We start from the raw sequence: 21,323 nt of genomic DNA on the forward strand, positions 1-21,323 counted from the left end.
CATAAAGTGTCCATCAGCACCTTAATGCATCTCCCAGTGAAAGTGACAGAGCCTGGGCTTGCACATTATTAACTCCAGACATTTTTATGAGTCTGTGCCCCCTCTGAATAAGATATGTTCGCGGTGCTTGGAGCCTGTATATCAGTCCTGTAGTTTTTTGGAGTTGCAGCCTCTGATAGGAAATGTTTTCACCGTGGTTTTTACATGAGCCTCAAAATCAGACCGTGTCTCTTTAAATATTGCAGTTATGTCGTTATTATTCCCCAGCGGGATCACAAATAAACTTGGTTTAATTTTTCCCTGTGTGGAACCTATTAAATCGCCCATTTGCTGGAATGGGAAAAACATCTTAACGAATGTTATGTAAACAATGATAAATTGTGGCGTGGAATCATAAGCAGCTTTGCACAGTGGGATTAAAGGAGAAGAGCTAAATTGGCAGGCTCATGATAAATGCATGGGATATCTCTAAAATATTAATCAAATATAAATGTGCAATGAATTTAATAGTGGCTGATTCCTGTGCTATATTTGGAAGCAATTCAAAGCCACATTGCAGGTTCAGAGACGCTAATGTAAAATGGCAGCGTATCCTGAAATACACAATAAGAGCTAAAATTATGCGAAGAAATTCATGTCGAAGAGGGAGGGCTTTGTAAAAAAGGATCTGTTACTTTTTTGTGTTGTGTGTGTGAGGCAGTGAAACACACTAGTTACACAACTCCTCCTGATCTCTCATCCCTCCTCTCACCCCAAATGGACGAGGCAGGTGGCCACCCACACAGATTATGCATTCATGTGGTGTCCGAGTAATCTGAAAAATTAGAACCCTACTGGGAAAATTCCTATGAACCCCATCTCTCAAGCTGGAAACATGTCGTTGCCGAGTTGCTGACATCATCACTTATAAACCATACACAGTAAAAATGTTTTAGCCCTGATTCGGTATTACAGCTGGCCCCATGCCACATGGAATGATGGCACTCAGGTGGTACGCTCCTGTTTGCCAGAGCTGGGCCACTGGTATGCCGAAGAAATGCAGCATGTCAACAAAAGGTATTTGGGGGCCACTATTTACATCATGGGCCACTTAATCACAAATCCAGATAACACCTCACGTAGAGCACCGCATGTTTGCCAATTTGTTTTGGGATATTTTGGCCACTTTAGGCTCACATCCATTTTGTCGGGGCCACAAAAAGGCTAGCATCCGTCTAACACAAGACATTCCGCTCTAAATAGCACCTCCTAATCACAATACTTTTTAGCCAATATAGAAAATTCCATGAGTAATGCCAAGTTATAGATAATTTATATGCACATCGCACACCTGATGTGTCAAGTTGCTCTAATGCTGTTAACACACACATGCAACACGTTTTGTTTATAGCCTCCATGTTAATTTCCCACATTCCCCACAGCACTTGACGCACCCGAGCTGGAACAATGACTTGGGCGTCTCTTTAATATTTTTTAATATCAAGATCTCAGTGGCTTGAGATACTAATCGAATTGAATTTGTTTTTTCCTGTTTAAGTCAAAGTGCAGTAACTTCAGGACACTATACTCTCCAGAGTGTGCAGAGTGGAAATAATGCTCCGTCATGTGATCCGAGACATATTTCTGCAGCTGCTCCACGGATGAGGTATTTATGTAACGCGGAGTTTAAACGGCACCACTGGGGGTGCCAACCAGCGCAGGGGACACCACTCCAAAGACTGTGGAGGAAGACAAGGCGAGCAGAGTTGGGAGATGTAACATCCTCGGTCGGTGATGGAGTATGCTGCGCGCACCACGCAGCCAATCCGTGCGCGAGCTCTTTGGAGCCACAGCTCAGCGCTGAAATGCTGTGCGTAAAAATCTACCTGTCAGAAGCAGCGGCGGTGCCACGGCGGCCAGAGCTCAGCGGGCAAAGTCCTACTCTTCCCCAACACACAGCCGGAATAACAACACCTCCAATACCGCATGTTGTGCTGTGCTGTACACTGGACTGTTTCCCGATAAAAACTGATCATGTGAAGTAGGAAGGTGTGTCCGTCCGTCGACTCTCTGATGCGCCGAGGAACGATGCTCAGCGAACCCGCGGGAGGATCATCAACCACAGGTAAGAGGATTCTCACATAGGTTTATTTACGACTGTAAATGTCCATTGGCCGTGATTCTGCAGTAGATTTGAGATGTCTATGGGATCCAAGTCATATAACATGTGTGAGAGAAATATTTATTCTGTGCAATAGAAAAAGATGTTTCATCACAATAACGAAATAGTGCTTTTTTGTGTAATTCTCTCTCTCTCTCTCTCTCTCACGCACACATTGTTGATTAGCTGTAATAAAAAGACGAAAAACAGAGGGAGAAGAAGGGTATAGGAGAGGAGAGAGAGGGGAAGAGGGAGCTCATGGTCATAAATGATGTATTTCAGAGGACATTACATTGACTTGACCGTAACCATATAGTTAATACTTATGCTAAACCTTATTCTAACCTTAACTTAAACCTTAAACATAATCTAACCTTAAATATATAGGAAGTCACCTTAAATTTTAATGATTCACTTTATGACGACTTGCTTTTTATCCCCATAAGAAAGATAAGTCCCAATAAGGGGACAGTGTGAACTGATTATGGTCCCTACAACCTGAGTTATACCTGGACCACACACACACACACACACACACACACTTAGAGTGCGATAATAAACTGTAATAACCAGACGAAAACAAAGGGAGAAAAAGAGGTGGAGAGACGGAAGAGGGAGCATACGATCATTTACAATAGTGGCGGCTCCGCTCACACTCACATGTGCTAAGTGCCCATCTTCTCATGTCAGATGAATTATTTGTGGGGGGTGGGATGTGGTTTTTGTTGTCTAATGTAGTGTGTAATGGAATTCCCTGCTACCCGCCGGCTCAGCCTCAGGAGCATGCGAGAGTGGAGACCGCTGGACACAGTGTTGGAGACAGAGAACCTAGTCTCTGTGTGTGTGAATGTGTGTGACAGCACCTTGGATGAAAAGCATGAAATGACTTTGACTTGATCGGCTACTTTTCCACTAAAATCCGAATTCCTACACAGCCGCTTCAGTGGCATTAGTCTTATTTGTTCGTTAGACCTGGGATGAAAGATTAATTTGATCATTTAGATTAGATACAGATTTAGATTAGTAAATGGATGAGGCCTCTGTGGGCCAAGAGCAAATGACCGCTGGCCGTCTCTCCACCTCTTTTTCTCCCTTTGTTTTCGTCTGGTTATTACAGTTTATTATCGCACACTAAGTGTGTGTGTGTGTGTGTGTGTGGTCCAGATATAACTCATGTTGTAGGGACCATAATCAGTTCACACTGTCCCCTTATTGGGACTTATCTTTCTTATGGGGATAAAAAGCAAGTCGTCATAAAGTGAATCATTAAAATTTAAGGTGACTTCCTTTGCGGGATGGCAAATCTGAAAAACTAAATTTACTGTAATCTGGATGTGCTCGGATCACTGTCTGTTATTGGTGGACTTGTTACCTCAACGACTGCCTCTTCTAGCCTTTTACATAATTTTTATATCCGATCTTCCACTTCATTTGTCCCACAGTTGCATTTTAAAACATTGAGGAGTCAAGGAGGCCAGTCCGCAGACAAGTCAGAATAATCAGTATCCACTGTGAAATACAGCAGCACCTGCTTCACTTCCCCAGGTTGTTTAATATAGGCAGCTGGGACAAGAGGGAGATTTTTTTCATCCTCTCTGCATGTTTATATGAGTCTGTGGGCGGGAAATGCAACAGTTGAACATACACAGCAGATGGTGATTTTAAGGCCCACACTGCTGAGAGCTTGCAAGAGGAAAATGCTGAATGCAAGATTTCCTGCAGTGAATTCATGTCAAACAGAAAAGCACATCATTACTAAAAACAGCTCATACAGGATCAGTCTATTTTCACAGGTTTGTGCCATGACTGAATTAAACTGCTGTGTCTCTCTCATAAGGTTTTATCACTCTGCTCTATGTGTTTTCCAGCTGCCAGACTGCTAAATCGCTCTCCATCCTCTGATCTGCTGGACGTCTGAACCTGCCACCGTCATGGAGAGCCTCAGCGAGCTCCAGAACCCTCTGCTGGACAAAGGACACACGGTCCACAATGACTACCAGGGCTACCAGTGCGACTACCCGAGCCAGCCTTACCAGGACAGTCTCATCGGCTATTACTACACCGGGACTAATGACAAGCATAAGACTCAGCAGTTCCTGGACGCGACGTCCCTGCACCTGGCGGTGGAGGCCTTCTACAGGCCCAACTTCATCCTGTGCAAAGACGACGTGAGCCTGCACAGCAAGGACTCCAAGAGCGAGAGCTTTGAGACCACGTTCACGGAGAGCAAGGACGCTGTGCAGGATGGAGTGTCCGCAGAAAAAAGCCTGGACAGCGTACAAGAAGAGAAAGACAGGAAGATCCAGACGGTGTCGTACGAGGTGGAGGATGAGCAGGGTCCTGAGTACGAGGTCAGAGGTCACTCGTAACTTATTGTGGAGATGTAGGCACCTGATTTATAGGTCCCTACAAGCAGCACTGTTGTAGTCTGATTGTCCTCTTCGCATGCAGAATGATAAGTATATATGCGGTGTCACTCCTGCTGCAGGTTACAAGGGAATAATCACTGTACACGTCAGAGATCAAATTGAAGCAGGGTCGTTTAGCAGCGTTTGAGTCATTTTAATCTTTTGAGTTTGAGTTGCGATATGAAATCAAAGGCATTTATAAACTCACTCGTAACTGTCAAGGCCATCCTGCCGTGCACACTGTAGTGAGGCCCATATTACTTTTAAACTGCCAGTGTGATTCATGCTCATTCCTCACTCTGTTCTCCAAATAGAACAGAGTGAGGGATGAGATTTGAGTCTTTCAAATCTAGTGTGGGGTAATTGTGCGCTTTTATTTTATAATTACATTCCAAAGAATGAGAATGACGATTCGATCTGTCCAGCTGATGTTCTTCCAGGGCTTTTAACTACTCTTTCAAAAAGAAAATAAACGTGGCAAAAAAAAAAGAGCAAAGTCTGTTCAGAAGTGGTAAAAATCTCATTTCATCCAGGGACGCTTGTGAGACACCCAGGGCTCTGAGCTGGCACAGGAAGAAGCATAGCACTCTCACCGGACTGATGATTGCGCCAGTGCTTGTCACTCGGAGACCTGGCAGATAGATAGAGACATGGCAGCGACCGCCATTAATGCCATAAGTAATGCCGTGCTTTGAGGGTATTAAGCTGATGCATGGCTGCTGGATCAGGTGAGCCTGCAGCTAAAGTTATTCCATGTCAATTCAAAAGAGCAAATTAATGTGATGAAGAGCGCTCTGATAAACGCCGGGTTTCCAGATGGAATATGAGACTTTTTACTCAGCACCTGCGTTTCATTACATATTCCCTTCCTGTGTGTGTGTGTGTGTGTGTGTGTGTGTGTGTGTGTGTGTGTGTGTGTGTGTGTGTGTGTGTGTCTGTTGACTGTGTGTCTCAGTGCCATAACCGATAATCCTTTCATTAGTGAGGACAAACAAACGTGCATGGAACTAGATTAGTTTAGGAGAGGATATTATTACAACAAACGTGTTGAGCATGTGTCACGTGTGTGAAAGCAGCTTTACGCCATCTAATTAAATAAGGCCTTTCAAAGATGTGAGGAATAACATTAAGAGGGAGGAAGTAAAGCTGTGGGAAGCTTAAAACACTTCCTTAAATTCCAGGACATAGTCTTATCAGGGCTTCCCAAAGTTTGCCTTTACACTTTTGCTAGTCGTGTTTAGAATTCTCATCTTATCATCTCTCTCTCTCCCAATTTTGGGAGAAATTTGCCACCATTTAGTTCACAAGATATCACCAAGTGTTTCCGGTGGTGCTGTAAACTGTAAAATGCTGCCACTTATACTGTCTCATCGCTTAAGGAGTCTGGAGACAGAGAAACTTAGAAGGCTGGTGATTATTCGTCTTTGTTTTATTCAGGCTTTTCAACCCTGTGGTGTTGTAAACTGACCCACTGCTGAAGCTAATTCCTGTGGTGCTGCTGGGTGCAACTTGCTTTATTGAACTTTAAAAGGGACCTGCAGTAAATGAACCATGGTGACTACAAACCCGCTGCTGTAGCTGCTGCACAAAGAACTGTTCCCCTGTTTATTCAAAGTGATTTATATATTCATATATCCTGTGTCGCCCGCACTACATTTTTGCACTGCTTTTTCTTAGGCACTTAAAAATAAATATGCCACGAGTGAAGCTGTTAAGAAGAACGGTTCACAAGCTATGCGAGCCAGAGACAGACAGCCGGAGATTTGGGAAATTCTGACATAGATTAATTTATGATTTGTGGAAAGCGTCATTCTCAACCCTGCTTAGCAAGCCCAGAGTGGGAACCCCTGCCCTATAGTGTAGATCCACCAGTATCAACTTGGTGATGTAACTTTACAATAATAACTCCACAGCTAGTTTGTGTCAGCAGCTGTCTGACACCTGTCTGACAGAGGGAATATAAATTGCAGGTAACAAAGGAACATGTGGAAGGTGCTGATGCGACCGTCCCTGCCACTAACAGGGTGCAGGGGTCTCTTCGGCCCTGGAGTTGTCTGTCCCCCTGCAGACCATAACGAGGCCTTGCAGAGAGCTGTGACGAGGTTGTTATACTGGTCTCAGGCTGGGAGTGTGTCCCGTGCCGGCCAGTGTCGGTGTCCAGGAGTCAACGGGACTCAATGCACCAGTCACTCAGGGCTGTTATCAGGTCTTTCTGCAAAGATAAAGGAGATTACTGCTGTTTGGGCTCTCCGGTTTATCCATGTGCTGTCAGATTATATGGTTATGACCAGCTGCTGTTTTGATGGATCCCACCCTGCTGTCCAGGTGGACTGTGCTCATAAAGCAGATAACAGGACGCCTCGTAATCTTTTCTTGGCAGAGGTGACAAAAAAGGTGGTTTGGGTAGTGTAGCACTGACTTCTTCCACGTCTCTCTTACATCTCAATCGGGTTTGTTCACCAAAACATCTCAAGATGATTATACTCGAACCTGTGGTTTGGTAAATGTTGATCGGATTAGAGGTTAAAAGGGAGAACGAAGCCCAGTTTGCTTGAAAACGAGGTTGTCGGTTCACAAACACGCTTCCTTTATTGTTTGCCCGCCTCCCTGACTCTTCTTTAATTACAAATGAAATGGTCGCTTCAGTTCCTGCATTACATATCGATTTCTATTTGGTGCCTTCCTCTTCCTCTTTGATTGATCCCTGCAGGCAGCAAGACTAACAAATGAAACCTGCTCTTTATGAGAGCAATTCATTTAGACAAGCATCCTCTGTGTCTCTGGGACAGCTGAGAGAAGTGAGGCCACGTCCTCCTAAAGGTCAGCCTTGCAGTCACTTTGTTGTGTCCTCACGGCAGGCACGATGCACCGACAAAGTCTTATTGGCATTCGAATGTATGATTTATTGTCTCCTCTGGCCCTGAAGGTTTTTGAAAAAAAAAAATGTCAGCATGCAATCAAAAAAGATAAACATTTGGTTCATATCTGAAAATTTACAAACTGAAAAATGCTTAATCTGAAGCTGCAGCTTATAATAATACGTCATGTCCAACCACTAAAGGCAGCAAAAAAAAGAAAACCATTCAAATAGAACCAAATGAGGAGTTTGAGTATGGAGGCACATTACCGGGAGTCTGTTGAACAGCCAGTGTCTGAGTGTAAGGAGCTGGGTGCATTGAGCAGTCTGGTTGGTTCAGATCTCTCGAGCTCGCGACGCAATTTAGCACATAAATGAAACTGTCTTCCCGGCTGTTTTCCGCTGTCACCTCGCGATGATGGAACAATCCGTTAATCCCGTGTTATCTGTCAGGCCGCTCATGGGTGTTGACAGAGGCACACAATCCTCTCTGGCTGGCTGAGCACATCCTGTCCTGGGTGTTTGTGGAACGATTCCAGATACAGTGGCCTTGGGTGGGGGTTGAGGTACGACTGCAAAGTATCTCCAAAACACACCTGACTCTCTACATGTGTCCGGCCTGACCACCGAATTATTTAGGTGTCAATCTCAGGAACAGCGCGCTCAGCTCACCTGGCATTATAGGAAAGTAGAGCCAGAAAGATATGGATTTTTGCAATATATTGGCTGATGACATTTTATATACATATTGGCAGTGATAACAAAAAACCCTGTTCGCAAAGTAATTATGTTAGACTTGATATTTTACAGTTTATCCGTAAACTTCACTAAAAATAGGTTCCAAAAAAATTCAATACAACTTTCTGCTTTCTTCTGTAAAATAAAACTGTTCATATCTGCAAACATAAACATACCGAAAGGTTCATAACGGACAATCTTTACCGAGCCAACTGAAAAATTCTCAGTCTCTATAAGAAAGCCTACTTTTGTCTCACTAAATGTTTTTCCTCTGTAAAAAAAAAAACGTGCACTAAGCAGTATCATCTTTTCCTTTCCTGACATTTAATGATTCTCTATCAACCGGCTGTCTTCCAGAGTGACAGCTCCAGTGACAGCGAGAGTGAGGACAACTTCATCGTGCTGCCCCCTCGGGACTACCTGGGCCTCGCCATCTTCTCCATGCTCTGCTGCTTCTGGCCCTTGGGCATCGTAGCCTTTTACTACTCTCACAAGGTAAAGGCTCAAGCACCTCACGCCTATCATTAACTCCAATTACACTGTGTTCTGTTTAAGGTCACTGAGCAGAAGCACTCAGACAAGTGCCACGGCAGCCCGTTTTCCACAGCATGACCCTCCTGTCAGTTGTTTCAGGTGACTGACCGCATACATTTTGTAGGTTCAGCCCACTAGTCAGTCTTCCGTGTTCGCTCTAAGAAACCATTAACATTGAGGGTTTTGGTTCACAGCAGTGCGCTGCAATTATGTTATTAATGGTTTTTGTGTGCATAGCTGAGTAAGACCTCATTTGTAATTACAGCAGCGTCTCAGGTTTCTCTAACATCAGCATCTTCCGGGTCCAAAAAGATTCCAGCTCACGCCCTTCAACCTCAGACAAAGCACAGAATAGTGGCTTTGCAGCGTCCTCACAAATAATTGCAGGGACAGTTGGAGAAGAAAATAATGTGTCAAATGAATAAATAGATTGCCTGGCTCCATTTTTGATAAGAAACCAAAACACCACAAACAACACATTTATCACTGTCAGAGGGATAATGACCTAATTGCCATGGTAACTAATGGCTACCCAAGAGCATTTCTTGTTTTCCCTCTTTTAGCTGCAGCTCAACACCTACTCATACCCTCTGTGCTGATGAGTAACACGCCGGCTCAATTCGCTCTCTGCTTTGTTTTGTCAGACGGGCAAGGCCATCGCGAAGGGAGACTTCTCCAGAGCAGGAATGAGCTCCAGAAGAGCCCTGTTCCTGGTTGCTCTCTCCATTACCATCGGGACCGGGATGTACGTGGGGGTGGTTGTGGCCCTCATAGCCTACCTGTCCAAGCCTGGACACGTATAACACTGGACCAATGCAGTTCGCTTGGGGGGGAGACAGTAAGCGAGTGAGAGGAGCCAAGGTTGGATAGATATTTTTTTTTGTACTCCCCTTGAAGGCATCGTGCCTGAGCTGCTGTCGGCTGTCTGCGAAAAGAAGCTATATTGAAGAGAAACGACTGAACCAGAGAGAGAAAAGAAGTGTGGATGGAGTATTACTAAGACTGCATATTGATCTGGACTGGAGTCTTTATTTGTGGGATAAGATATTCCACCGTCGTCACTGGAAGAAGAAATGACAGTGCTGAAAAAAGATGACTCCTCTTCTAGAGATTGTTCTGGACTTTACTATATTAGAAGAAAACTGAGCTCTTAATAGTAACAAACTACCTACCTTTTACCACATTAGTCCATTACAGCCTTTTTATTTTACCTTTACAGTGAATATATTCTATGTCAACACTATTACACATTGTGTACTGTTCACTTTGTAAATGAATATCCCGGAAAAACATTGGCTTTCTATGTTTGTTGAAAGGGTATACTGTAAATCAGTGCATCAGGCAGTAAACATACGGCAGTGGACCCTTAACAGAAGGAGTCCAAAGGTGATGGTGTGAACATGAAGCGGCTGAGCAGTGGTCAAAAGGGTTAGTTGTGTTTATTGTGTACTGTACATTTAGTCAATAAATACATTTGGCATGAATAAGGAAACATCCTACACCATGTCTCCTCTTATCCTCTCATCAACTGCGTCTTTGTGAGAGAGCTCCCAGAGCGGTGAATCCCAACCAGAGGTATTTCTCCTCCAGCAGCTCTGCAGTTGCCAGGGGGCATGTGAAAGCTCAACTGATTAACTCAAGAAATCTCAATTATACCCTCAAAAAATAAACAAGCAGATAGAATTACAAGTTGAGTGATGTATTTTTAGAATCTGCTCATCTAATAGAGGCAAGTCTCAGCAAATCTGTCAGCCATGGACTGTATATGTGTACGTGCCTCTACTTCCTCTCACTATCCATAAGTGAAGCCAGAATATCCTGCATATGAATGCTCTCACCTTGAACTTCTAGAACCAATAGCTACCATAGGATGGAGCAACAGGGTCACTAGATATGTGTTCAACCAATCGTAGTCACTCTCAGTTTCATGCAGTTAAACCTTCATAGCATTAAACAAAATCATCTGAAAATGTACAAATCACACACAATAACTACTCAAAAGTACCTTGAGATAAAATGTATTTGAATGGAACTTTTTAGTTTGTCTAAACTAGTCAGAAAGCCAGCAAGGGTTAACTAACAGGAATGCATACACATATTTCGCTAGCTAAGAAAACTTAAAATTAAAAGCTGAAAAAAGTAAAAAATAGTTGAAAAAAAAGTGTGTAAATAGTAACCTAATGTATTCATTACTTTAAACAACTTTCACTGTATCTTCCTTTTACTGTAAACAATTTTTTAATGAAAATTAATGGATAAAATCATGTATATTGCAGAAACATCCGATTAGCCGCCGTTGCTCAGTGCTCAGAACAATACTTAGCACAATTGAATGAATAGTATTAAAGACATACTGTCACAATATACACTGATAATAATAAATGATGGTGACACCAAGGTTACACAGTAGGAACATATTGGGGAGATGATGGCTGAAGTCAAGGAGGGAATATGGAGCTCAGCTCATGGGGCTGTCAGCTGTCAGCTTTAGACAAAGTTCTAGAATCACTGAACAACATATGCATTGTGCTGTTAAAGAGGCCTGTCAGAGCGTCTTGTCTACCACAGCGTGTATTATTGACCCTGTGCTGTAACGGGCATGGCTCTTCACTGTCTTCTGGAATCGCTTTCATCACTGCCTCGGCTTGAGGTGACTTTAGCTGCCAGAGAGCTGTGAATGTCAGGCACAAAGTCAGGAAGAACCGCACTTCATCGCCTCCAGGAACCAGAAGGACCATCATGCAGGTCCTCTTCTCTTGCCCCCACCTGCCACTCAGAACCTGATCCTCCAGAGTCAGAGGATCTTATGTGCTGGAGTATTGATCGCTTACCAGGCTCAAGATGCACAAGACAAAAAGATTCACCACACCTATAGGTGATACAAACAATGGTATATAAGTTACTGCATGAGGCTAAATGGAGCAGCAAAGTAAGCAAGACAACACAGCCTGACCCGTTCCTGAATTTGTCTGTTTTCTCTTTCGCAGCTTCTCTCCAAATCTCTAATGCATGAAATGTGGCTCGATGGGGGAGATGGGGGCGAAAGTGCCGCTCTCATCAATGGGAGCTGTATGGGATGCTGGAGTGGGCTCGCTCTGTGAGCGAGTGCAGCGCCTGCAATCGCTAGGAAGCTTCACCCACGCCTGCTCGCACATCGCTGGCTCAGACCACCAGAAGCAAGCTGATTTTATTAGTCATCCACCCCCATGTGAATAAAAAAACTTTCCAAGAGGCTGCAGCAGGTTGACTCGGAACTTCTGCAAATGTATGAACACCTTTTATTGGATCTACCACAGTAAACAACTTCCGTCTTTTGATAATAAATGTTGAGTGTACTAATTGTAAGTCGCTTTGGACAAAAGCGTCAGCCAAATGACATGTAATGTAATGTAATAATAATTGAATTGTCTGTGCTGAAGCTTCTATATATAACTATCTTATCCGAAATCAAAGACATTAGAGCTGAGTGCTCCATCAATAAGGAGCATGATGCACTTGACTGTTCCTGCGACTGAAAGACATTTTCAGATGCCTATCGCTGCCATGACAAAATACCTGTCACCCCTCACAGTGCAGGGACAACAGATGCATAAACAATTTCTCCACTTGGTGTCATTCCTCTGAAAAATAACTCTTATCTGAAGTGGTTGCTACAATTACAATAAACAAGGTGTGTATTATATCGTTGTTTAACTGAAAAAAACCTTTCAAATAACTAGACTCAAAATTAAGCAGGAATCATTTCAACGCACCGCATTAAACCACAGTGGGAAGATAGAAGTGATGTGTGGAAAATGTTGGTTGATTTAGATAGATAGATAGATAGATAGATAGATAGATAGATAGATAGATAGATAGATAGATAGATAGATAGATAGATAGATAGATAGATTACTTTATTGATCCCCGAAGGGAAATTAAGTCGTCATAGCAGCCGGTACATTTGAATAAAATAAAATAAAATAAAATAAAATAAAATAAAATAAAATAAAATAAAATAAAATAAAATAAAATAAAATAAAATAAAATAAAATAAAATATAGAAATCTCTTGGCTCTGTTTTGTGTGGGAGATCTTCAAATGCAAATCACACAGTTCGTTTTGGTAGATTACAGACATGCTCATGCGGTTTGAAGCTCATCCAGAGATCTTCAATGCAAGTAAATAATTGAATGTTTATTTGATTATTCCTGGGGTTTCTTCTAAGTCAACAGCAGCACTGACGATGTCTGCGGCAATTGATGGAGCTACATTCATATCTGGCACTGTACAGAAATGAAAGGCAATGATCAAATAACAGCATCGACTCAAACAGTGAAGACACAGTGATTCTTTCTTTTCCCAGCCTGTCTTAAGTCACGTCTCCACATAAACCCCCGAAATATTTATTTTTCTTCCTGTTGTAATCACTCGTGTTCATTAGAGAAGAACTCTGCCAATTTAACACATCAGGATCGTTCACCAATCCTTGGGAGCATATAAAAAGTTGTATGAAGCTTTTTTTCTGGTTCTAGTGGGTGCCATTTAAAAGCGGATAAGTTGCCTCCAATGATGCTGAGTCAGTGTCATTAGGGGCTGAAGACTATAAATTTAAAAGTGACAAAAATCTGGAAGCAGAGGAAGAAAGAAGTGAGGCCTTGAACTGGTAGCAGTATAAGACATAGTACCTGTATTAAGCTGAATATATACTGTACTGAGGGTCGGCCTGTTAGGTCAAATTTGACTTTCTTGTTTTAGTTTGACGTCGGTAATGTTCCCCCTTATTTCAGATCTCACTTCTTACCCTCATGTGTTTCATGCTGCCTTGGTATATATAACCCCTCCCCCCTTAACGTGCTGGTGTCTGTACTTTGTTTCCCCTGTGTCAGTTCGTCTTAGTGCCCTGGTAGTTTTTAGCAGTGTAAAGTAAAAGGTTCATGTTAACTTCCCTACTTGAGTAAAATAAAGTAAGTACTTGCTTTTGAATATACTTCAAGTATTAAATGTGAAAGTACTTGCTGAGTGTAGTACTTCATTATAGATGAGTTTCAGCCTCTTAGGATTATTTTAGGATAGTGATGCTGCTGCAGGAGGCGGGGCCTAATGTTACCTGCCTGCTTTGATTGGATCAGTGGACCAGTTCCTTTCTCATTATTGATTACTTAAAAAAAATGTCACACAATCCATTGTAAAAAACTATATTGAAATGTGAATTGTTGTTTTCTTTACCCTAGAATTTATTTCATTCTGAAGGCTTCTCTTTTGTGTTTGGAAGAGGGGGATGATGTGAGGGGTAGTCAGCTGCGATATGCAACTTCACCACTAGATGTCACTAAATTCTATCCAACTGACTCTTTAAGATGATAATAGATCAGTACTTTCATTCAGGATTTAAATGCCGGACTTTCAACTATAATGGATTATTTCTACATTGTTGTATTGTCCTTTTTTATAGGAGAAGTACTCAGATCTGTGAACCTCTCCCACCACCGCTCAGCTCTGTATTCACAACAAATTTTCTATGGCACTTTCCAGCATGTATCAGGAAATGAGTCCATCTCTACAGCAACTCTTAGCACAACAGATGTCAACATCTCTCTCTCTCTCTCTCTCTCTCTCTCTCTCTCTCTCTCTCTCTCTCTCTCTCTCACACACACACACACACACAACACACAACACACACATCAGAGTTTAAGCTCATCCTAGAAGAATTTGCTTGCATGCTTATCTGCCCTCACACCTTTGTCCCACAGCAACAGGCCTATCTCTCGCCCCCCGCTCTCTCTGTGGCGCCCGGAAAGACACACTCTGCACAGATAAGAAACCTCACATCCTCATCTCCTGGCTTGACTTATCACTCTCGAGCAACAAGGGAGCACTGTCTATCTGCTCATGTTTCTTCTCTTCTCGTGATTAAACCGGACACTTCACTCCAGTCTGCTATTCCTCAAAGCATCCTACAGGAGCTGTATTCTGAGATGCAATAGGTTTTTAATTGCAACCTGACACCTCACAGGGAGTGGCGGTGATATGGTTTAATTTTGTGAGGCCAGAAATATAAAGCAGGAAGTAATAAAGGCTGGTGAGATAAAGTAAACAGCGAGTAATATATTTTATGGTCCGTCCACATGACCTGAGCTGGCATATGAAGCTGCCTACAGATGGCCTGCTGAAAATATCCGGTAATAGTGAAGGCTGGGTGGGTCTGTACATGGCTGTAGTGGACGTCTGCTGGTGCTGTGTCAAGTCCGACTTCAAGAGATAACCTGTAGCTATCGATTACTAGACGAGGCAGCAATGACAGAGAGGAAACTTGGATGAGCCGAGTCAGAGAAGGTTATCCTGGGACACAGAACTCCCAGCACGCCCTGTAATCCTGACGCAAATTGATCAAAGAGCCTTTTTTGGGGATAAATCAAAGAGAAATCATCATTTAGGAACTGCTCAGTCATTTATGAATATCGAATATGGAGAAAAATAATAGGTCATGGCAACTGTTGTCATGCTAAATCAAATGCCAGCAGGTCAGGTGAGGAAATGAGATCCATTTCAATTTCCATTATTCACCGGCCTTGTTCCTTCATCTGTTGTCATCGGACTTTAATCCGTCAGGACGAAAGAATGAAGTATCAAAAGGCCACAGACGTCTCCTCAGTTCAAGCAACCTAATCAAACGGCGTGTGGGGATAAACTGACGTTGTTATTAAACAGATAACACCTCAGACAAACTCAGAGTACTGACGACACATGAGGTGATGATGATGATGATTCTGCTCGGCTGTGTGTGATCAACCACACAACATCTGTGGAAAGATGAACCTTGGAGATGAAATCAGCCCCCCGGCCAGGAAAGATCATTTAGCTGCAGTATCACTCCTGTCTCCATTAACCCACAGCAGACAGCCTCATCGCTGGGAGCTCCACCAGAGTGACGGGAGATGACAAATATTGATCAAGACAGCAGATGATGTCTGCTTGAAACCTGGTGATATAAGCCTCCTCCTGTCAGCCTGACAGGTGGGAATCAGTGTCCTGATCCACGTGCATGTTGTTTCAGCACCGGGACTCATATCCACAGTGTTTACTGATGGTCAAATATGTGACTGTGAACCTGTGACTTTATTTACAATTACATCGGGTTCATAATGGGGCTGTTTGTTTCAGAAGCCAGCTCAAGGCTGCCTCCATGTGGTTGAAACAATGTACTTCTCTTATTTGTGGTAAGATAGAGTCATGAATATTATACTCATTTTTTGAGAAAAATACATTTCTAGATCATCAGTATCAAAACAATTTAAGATAAATACAATTTTCAGTTGAAAGAGGATACAAGATAATTAATAATTGAACTTCTAAACGTACAAGTGCCTGCATATATTTATACTTGGAATAAACACTATTCATGTATGTAAATAGGCAGATTTGTATACATACTGTAATCTTCTTTACATCATCATCATACGGTGCTGTTAAGAAGGTTGAGAGCCCTTTGGGAATGAGGGAAGATCACCAGAGCTGTATATGTAGGCTTTTGTGTGCAAGGCTGAAATAAGCTGTGATAAATTTCAACTTGTTTTTGAGAATATTCGCAGAATGCAAATCGTTTTCAATTTAATATAATTATATTCATAAAATGTCCAAAAAGATTATAAACGATAAATATGACTATTACTATAGATAATATAGTAATGCCTTTCTCATTAAGGGATTTAGCTAACTCTGAAACGTCCTCAGGCTTTAGGTGCACTGACGACTCTGTGCAGCAGAGGGCAGAGCAGCACCACACACACAACACTGCTCTGGTTGATACCGTCATCTTGTGTCTCATCTCCACCGAGCACGCAACAGGAGCAAAGCACCTTCCCAAAAATGATCTACATGCACTTAATCTCACCAATGAAATCATACCCCATCCAAAAGAAATTGAATGTTAATATTGCATTAGTGGAAATCTTTCCATAAACCTCCCTCTGATCTCCCTTTGCGTGGGTTGAGATGATCTTATGGTGGTCTTCAACAAGCAGACTGTCCATCATAAGGGATACTGTGAATTACCTCCTCATATCCAATGTAAACAGCTTGATCTTCAGCAAATCTGATCTATCGCAGCCTTCTATTCCACTCTCAGAGGATTACACAGCTTTGCACTTTAGAGTTGTAATCCTCACTCTGGATATGTCTTGGCCTCAATAACTGGACTGGAGCGGGGGTCTGTGGAGGAGAGGGCTCGGCCCATTACAAATCATTTTACTCACTCAGACTCAAAGGGTTCTGGGAGATTTCTTGTTTAAGGAGGGTGTGGTCAATTTAATTTCTTGTTTGCTTACATCTTAAAAGTGTGATTCTTGATTACCCTGAAGTTAAAGTCTGAATGTTGTTCTAACTGCTCCCAGCAAATCATTCTTTATTTTATCAGTTGAAGTTTTTACAAGGTCATGGCAGAGATGAGCGCAAGTTGTCAACCCAGATACAACTGAAATTAATCAACAAGAAGAAGAAATGACTGTGAACATCCCATATTATTAACGGCTATTGGGCCAAGGGCCAAGGCCCAATAGTCCCTTAAGTTCAGTATAGCTGGACCAAATTAAACAGATTCATAGATATCACTTCCTTGAATACAACAGATTTTTTCTTCAAGTTCTATGAATTTGGGAAATTGGTGAGAATGTCTGTAAAACCGTACAATGCTTAAGGAAGTGAGAAAAACAATCCTGGGATCCACCCCCTCATCTGGATCCACACCAACATTGGATGGGAACTTTGCCTGACCTATAGCACATCCTTCAGTTTTGAGCAGGCATGTGCACAGACACTTTAATAACCAAATAATATGTTAGTGTTGGGGTTAGGGTTAGGGTTAGTGATGTGATGGGCTCCTCTGGACCAGGTAGGGTTATTGATTCTCCCTCATCTGTTTTACTAGTTGATGGCCTGATATAAGATAAAAGAGAGCTGCTACCCTGAGCTGCTTGCTGCAGTTCCCTGTCCTTCTGCTTTTGGAGTCTCTCTTTTCTTGGCATTATGCTGCAAATTTTATAAATGAGATAAATCAATGTTGTGCATAATTATCAAGAGTGACTTACATAATCTCTATAAAGCTGACAACACAGTACACACACATTTTTTTTACTGTTTTCTGACAGATTTGAAGCATAAGCAGCATTACACTAGTAATATACCACAATTTACCTCACCAGACTGTCATGTAGCTCAACTTAAGACCTACCTTTCATTTCAATAATTACGATTTTAAATGAAACAAAACTAGTGAACTTGTCTAATTTGTAGAACAGTTAAACTGCCTTTAAATTCTCTGTCTGTCTGTCTGTATCTCTCTCCCTCTCTCTCTTCATTAAACATGACAAACGTCAGTAAACAGCTGGATAAGGATTTTAAATCACAGAGTTTTTTGTTTGTTTATTTTTTAGGAAACGTCCGACCAGTTGCGACGTAATGTTTTCAGTGGCGCTAATGTTGTGGTTCATTTATCACCAAACAATGTCGGAGGACGTTACCTGTTTGTCTGATGCTGCGGGCATTGTTGTGCAAGTTTTCAACTCTCATGAACTAGTTCATAGTTCAGTTCATATCATAGTTTTAAGGTACCGTATCCATCACTACTCCTTGCCTTTACTGTCGGAATCTTTATCAGACTGTGTGTAAAATCCCTCTCTGCTTTCTCTTGCCATCTGTATATGAGACCGAGAGCTGTTGTGTTGCAGGTATGGCCTGCCCCTTTAAGGAAAGTTTGTAGTGTGTGACGTAGTGCACCAGGGTATTGTGGGAAAAGACGCTTAAAGTTTGTTCCTATAACGAGAAGTGACGGACCACCTAGAGGTGATGCGAGTGTTGCTCCTGCTGTATATCCGAGAAATAAAGTGACCGCATTCCAAGTAAAGAAACATCTCCTCCTCCTTATTCACGGAGCGGTCCGGACGGCTGGTTACCGGCCAGACAGCGAGCCAAAATAATCAGTGACAGGGGCGGCACCTGGTACAGGCGACACAGGAGACTGATTTATCATGACGTGACACATGCAATGTAAAACAATACATTAACGTCACACCATCATCCTCTAACCCCGGGACGCACCGGAGGTAGAAGCGCTGAGAAAAGTAGTCTGCCTCCTTTCCTCGCCCTTGTTAAATACTTGGGCTGTTCGCACCGGGAAGAACCGGGAAGCGCTGAGGCTACACACACACAAGCCCATAATCTCCTGTGGGGGGTGGCGGCGGCTACAGGCTTGCGTGGGTCGGTCACCGGTGAAGACCAGCATCAGTTACTCCTGAACCAGCACGGAGAAATGATGATGATGATGTGGTGTTTTAAAAAGATGTGATTGGAAAACGTCAGACCAAGTGAAGCCACTTTATTCCAGCATGAACAGAAAAAAAAATAAGGGAGTTTGATTTCACTTCACAACAGTTCCTCATAGAAGCATGATGCATACAAAGAGAGGTATAAAAACCTACTCATTTTGCCAGCACAGTAGGGACATTTGCTGATGTCACCACCTGTGGCTCCGCGGACAAGCAAGCCAGCATCTAAAACATCCTCCTGGAAGGCTCCCTGTGTGAACAGTCATGCTGCGGCTCACACAGAATTTGCGCTTCTGCCTCAGGTGTGTCCCTGACGCTGCGGTGATAGACTGTGGTTAGAGTCAAAGATGAATCAAAAAAAGATTAAATTATCAGGTGCACAATTCAGAAAGCACCACAACAATGTAGATTCACCCCGATTGTGGACATCATTAATGTTTATTTGTGACGACATGACATGATATGCTATCTGTACAGGACTCTTTTGATACTTTTTATTATATATTTGTATTGTTTTTTATAGCTTACAATGTATCTGCCTGTGTGTGCATCTGTTTACAGTCCAAACGTTCTTGGGGATGCATGACAGTTAGCGTGTGTATGTTGGGGGGCGCCAATTTGAAATCTCGCCTAGGTGGCCAACATTGCCGGGGCCGGCCCTGACCAGAAAGCTGAGCTCCCAACGACGGTTCGGAGCCAAGACACTGGCCAGAGATATGTGTGCCATGAGTGATGGGTAATGTAGTGCGAAGTCAAGTTAGTTGGTTTAGGTTAGGCTACATCAAGGACATTTTACGGGCACTGAGCAACGACATGGTGCAAGCATTCGATTTAGACAGCGTCTCTCCTGAGGAGAAAGTATTGAAATGTCCTGAGGGTCAGTGAGCAGGTAGGGGTGGGGCACGTGACAGTTCTAGGCCAATGGCTGCAGAGTTTTGTGGGATGGCAGGCTCTCATTGGCTGATGAGTTGGCGTATCAAGGGTGAATGAGGAAGGGGAATGAAGAATACAGTGGTGGATGATAGGAGAGTCATGGTTACGAACAAGAAGTGTGTCGTGTTCGCTGGACTTTAATAAAGTTACTAATAAAGAGAGCAGTTCCCTTTCGTCTGTACGCGAGGACGCCACGATATGAACGTGTTCACCGTTCAAATTCAAAAATTGTCATTGAGTTGCGTTCAGTTCGTCGTTCTCATAAAAGTGAACGTGTTCAATGAACGCGTTCTTTTGCGTTCGCTCATGCAGCGCTCAGCTGCATGAGCACGAAGTGGAGGAGGAGGGAGGGGCGCGGCGGGGGCTTGTGAGCGCCGCGGAGCATGTTGGAGTGATATCAGATATCAAAACACATTTGGGGGGAATTGATGACAGAGAGAGTAATTTTTATTCTTAAATATTGATGATTGAAGAAAAAATTGGGCTCCAGCAGAAGGGCACTTTTCTCAGCCAGGGCAAAAGGGCCAGTGCTTGACCACCACTAGGGGTCTATCTGTGCACGTGCCTGGTTTTGAGTTAACCCCTCAAACGTTTTTTTTAATGCTGCTAACTAACAGACAAACAAACAAACAAGCCAACAGGCACCTCCTGGTCGGACGTGATAAATCCAGGAGAGGAGGAGCATCAAAATCATCCTCTATGAACCATGAATGTTCAAAAACTGTGGCAATCCGACCAATAGCTGATATTCCAGTCAGGACCACAGTGGAGTGACGCTTTGAGGACATATGCAGCTAACATGGCTAAAAACTGATAATCACTCACAGATAGCGCCATCTTTTGGTGACTTAGGAAGCGGACATTGCAAGTAGCTGAGCATCAGAACAGTGAGAAGTAAAGGAGACCAATGAAATTAGCTTTCAACCTAGAATAACTTCAGTGGGGCTGTCTCTTTATCGACTGGTATTTACCAGAAACAAAATATTGAATCACTGTCCACTCTGGAGATCGTATTGTAGCAAATAGATTTCAGAATATATCCACAAAAATGTTGTCTGTAACAGATGAAGATGTATGGTTTGTTAGGGTCAGGTCTTTTTAAGTTTTAAGTGTAAAACAAAATGTCCTTTATCTTTAAGAATGAACTCTCCTCACAAAGCTCTAAATATTCCAATCAGATTTAGTCCTAGGTTCAATGCCTCAACATGTATTACCCTGACACACTCCAGTCCCTTCCCCAGCCATCACTACTCATTGTGTGTATATTATCTCACGTCAACAATGTAATTGGCCACCTTTTCTCCATTAGGTGACACTATGGTTTCAATCTGAGATCCATTCAGTTCAGAGACATGCAGGAGCATATTGATAATCACTTTTTCTTGCTGTCTTTTAAAAAGGAGTGGAATTCA

At 42.8% G+C, this 21,323-nt stretch overlaps 1 protein-coding gene across 1 annotated transcript; it reads left to right on the plus strand.

Moving 5' to 3' along the window:
* The first annotated feature begins 1,720 nt into the window (after positions 1-1,720).
* Positions 1,721-10,269, plus strand: LOC133961452 (synapse differentiation-inducing gene protein 1-like). The gene is made up of 4 exons (XM_062396562.1): positions 1,721-2,104; positions 4,009-4,491; positions 8,501-8,638; positions 9,322-10,269. Exons 2-4 carry the CDS (start codon positions 4,072-4,074, stop codon positions 9,478-9,480), a joined length of 717 nt encoding a protein of 238 aa, XP_062252546.1. The 5' UTR covers positions 1,721-2,104; positions 4,009-4,071; the 3' UTR covers positions 9,481-10,269.
* Positions 10,270-21,323: the final 11,054 nt, after the last annotated feature.

This window comes from Platichthys flesus, chromosome 10 (assembly GCF_949316205.1).
Source record: "Platichthys flesus chromosome 10, fPlaFle2.1, whole genome shotgun sequence".
NCBI classification, from domain to species: Eukaryota; Metazoa; Chordata; class Actinopteri; order Pleuronectiformes; family Pleuronectidae; genus Platichthys; species Platichthys flesus.

What these genes read in the sequence shown, in the direction of transcription:
- LOC133961452 (XM_062396562.1), top strand. Translation starts at nt 4,072, where the DNA reads ATGGAGAGCCTCAGCGAGCTCCAGAACCCTCTGCTGGACAAAGGACAC. An exon ending in AGCAGGGTCCTGAGTACGAG is followed by an intron (nt 4,492 to 8,500) that starts GTCAGAGGTCAC and finishes GCTGTCTTCCAG; the next exon opens with AGTGACAGCTCCAGTGACAG. An exon ending in CCTTTTACTACTCTCACAAG is followed by an intron (nt 8,639 to 9,321) that starts GTAAAGGCTCAA and finishes TTGTTTTGTCAG; the next exon opens with ACGGGCAAGGCCATCGCGAA.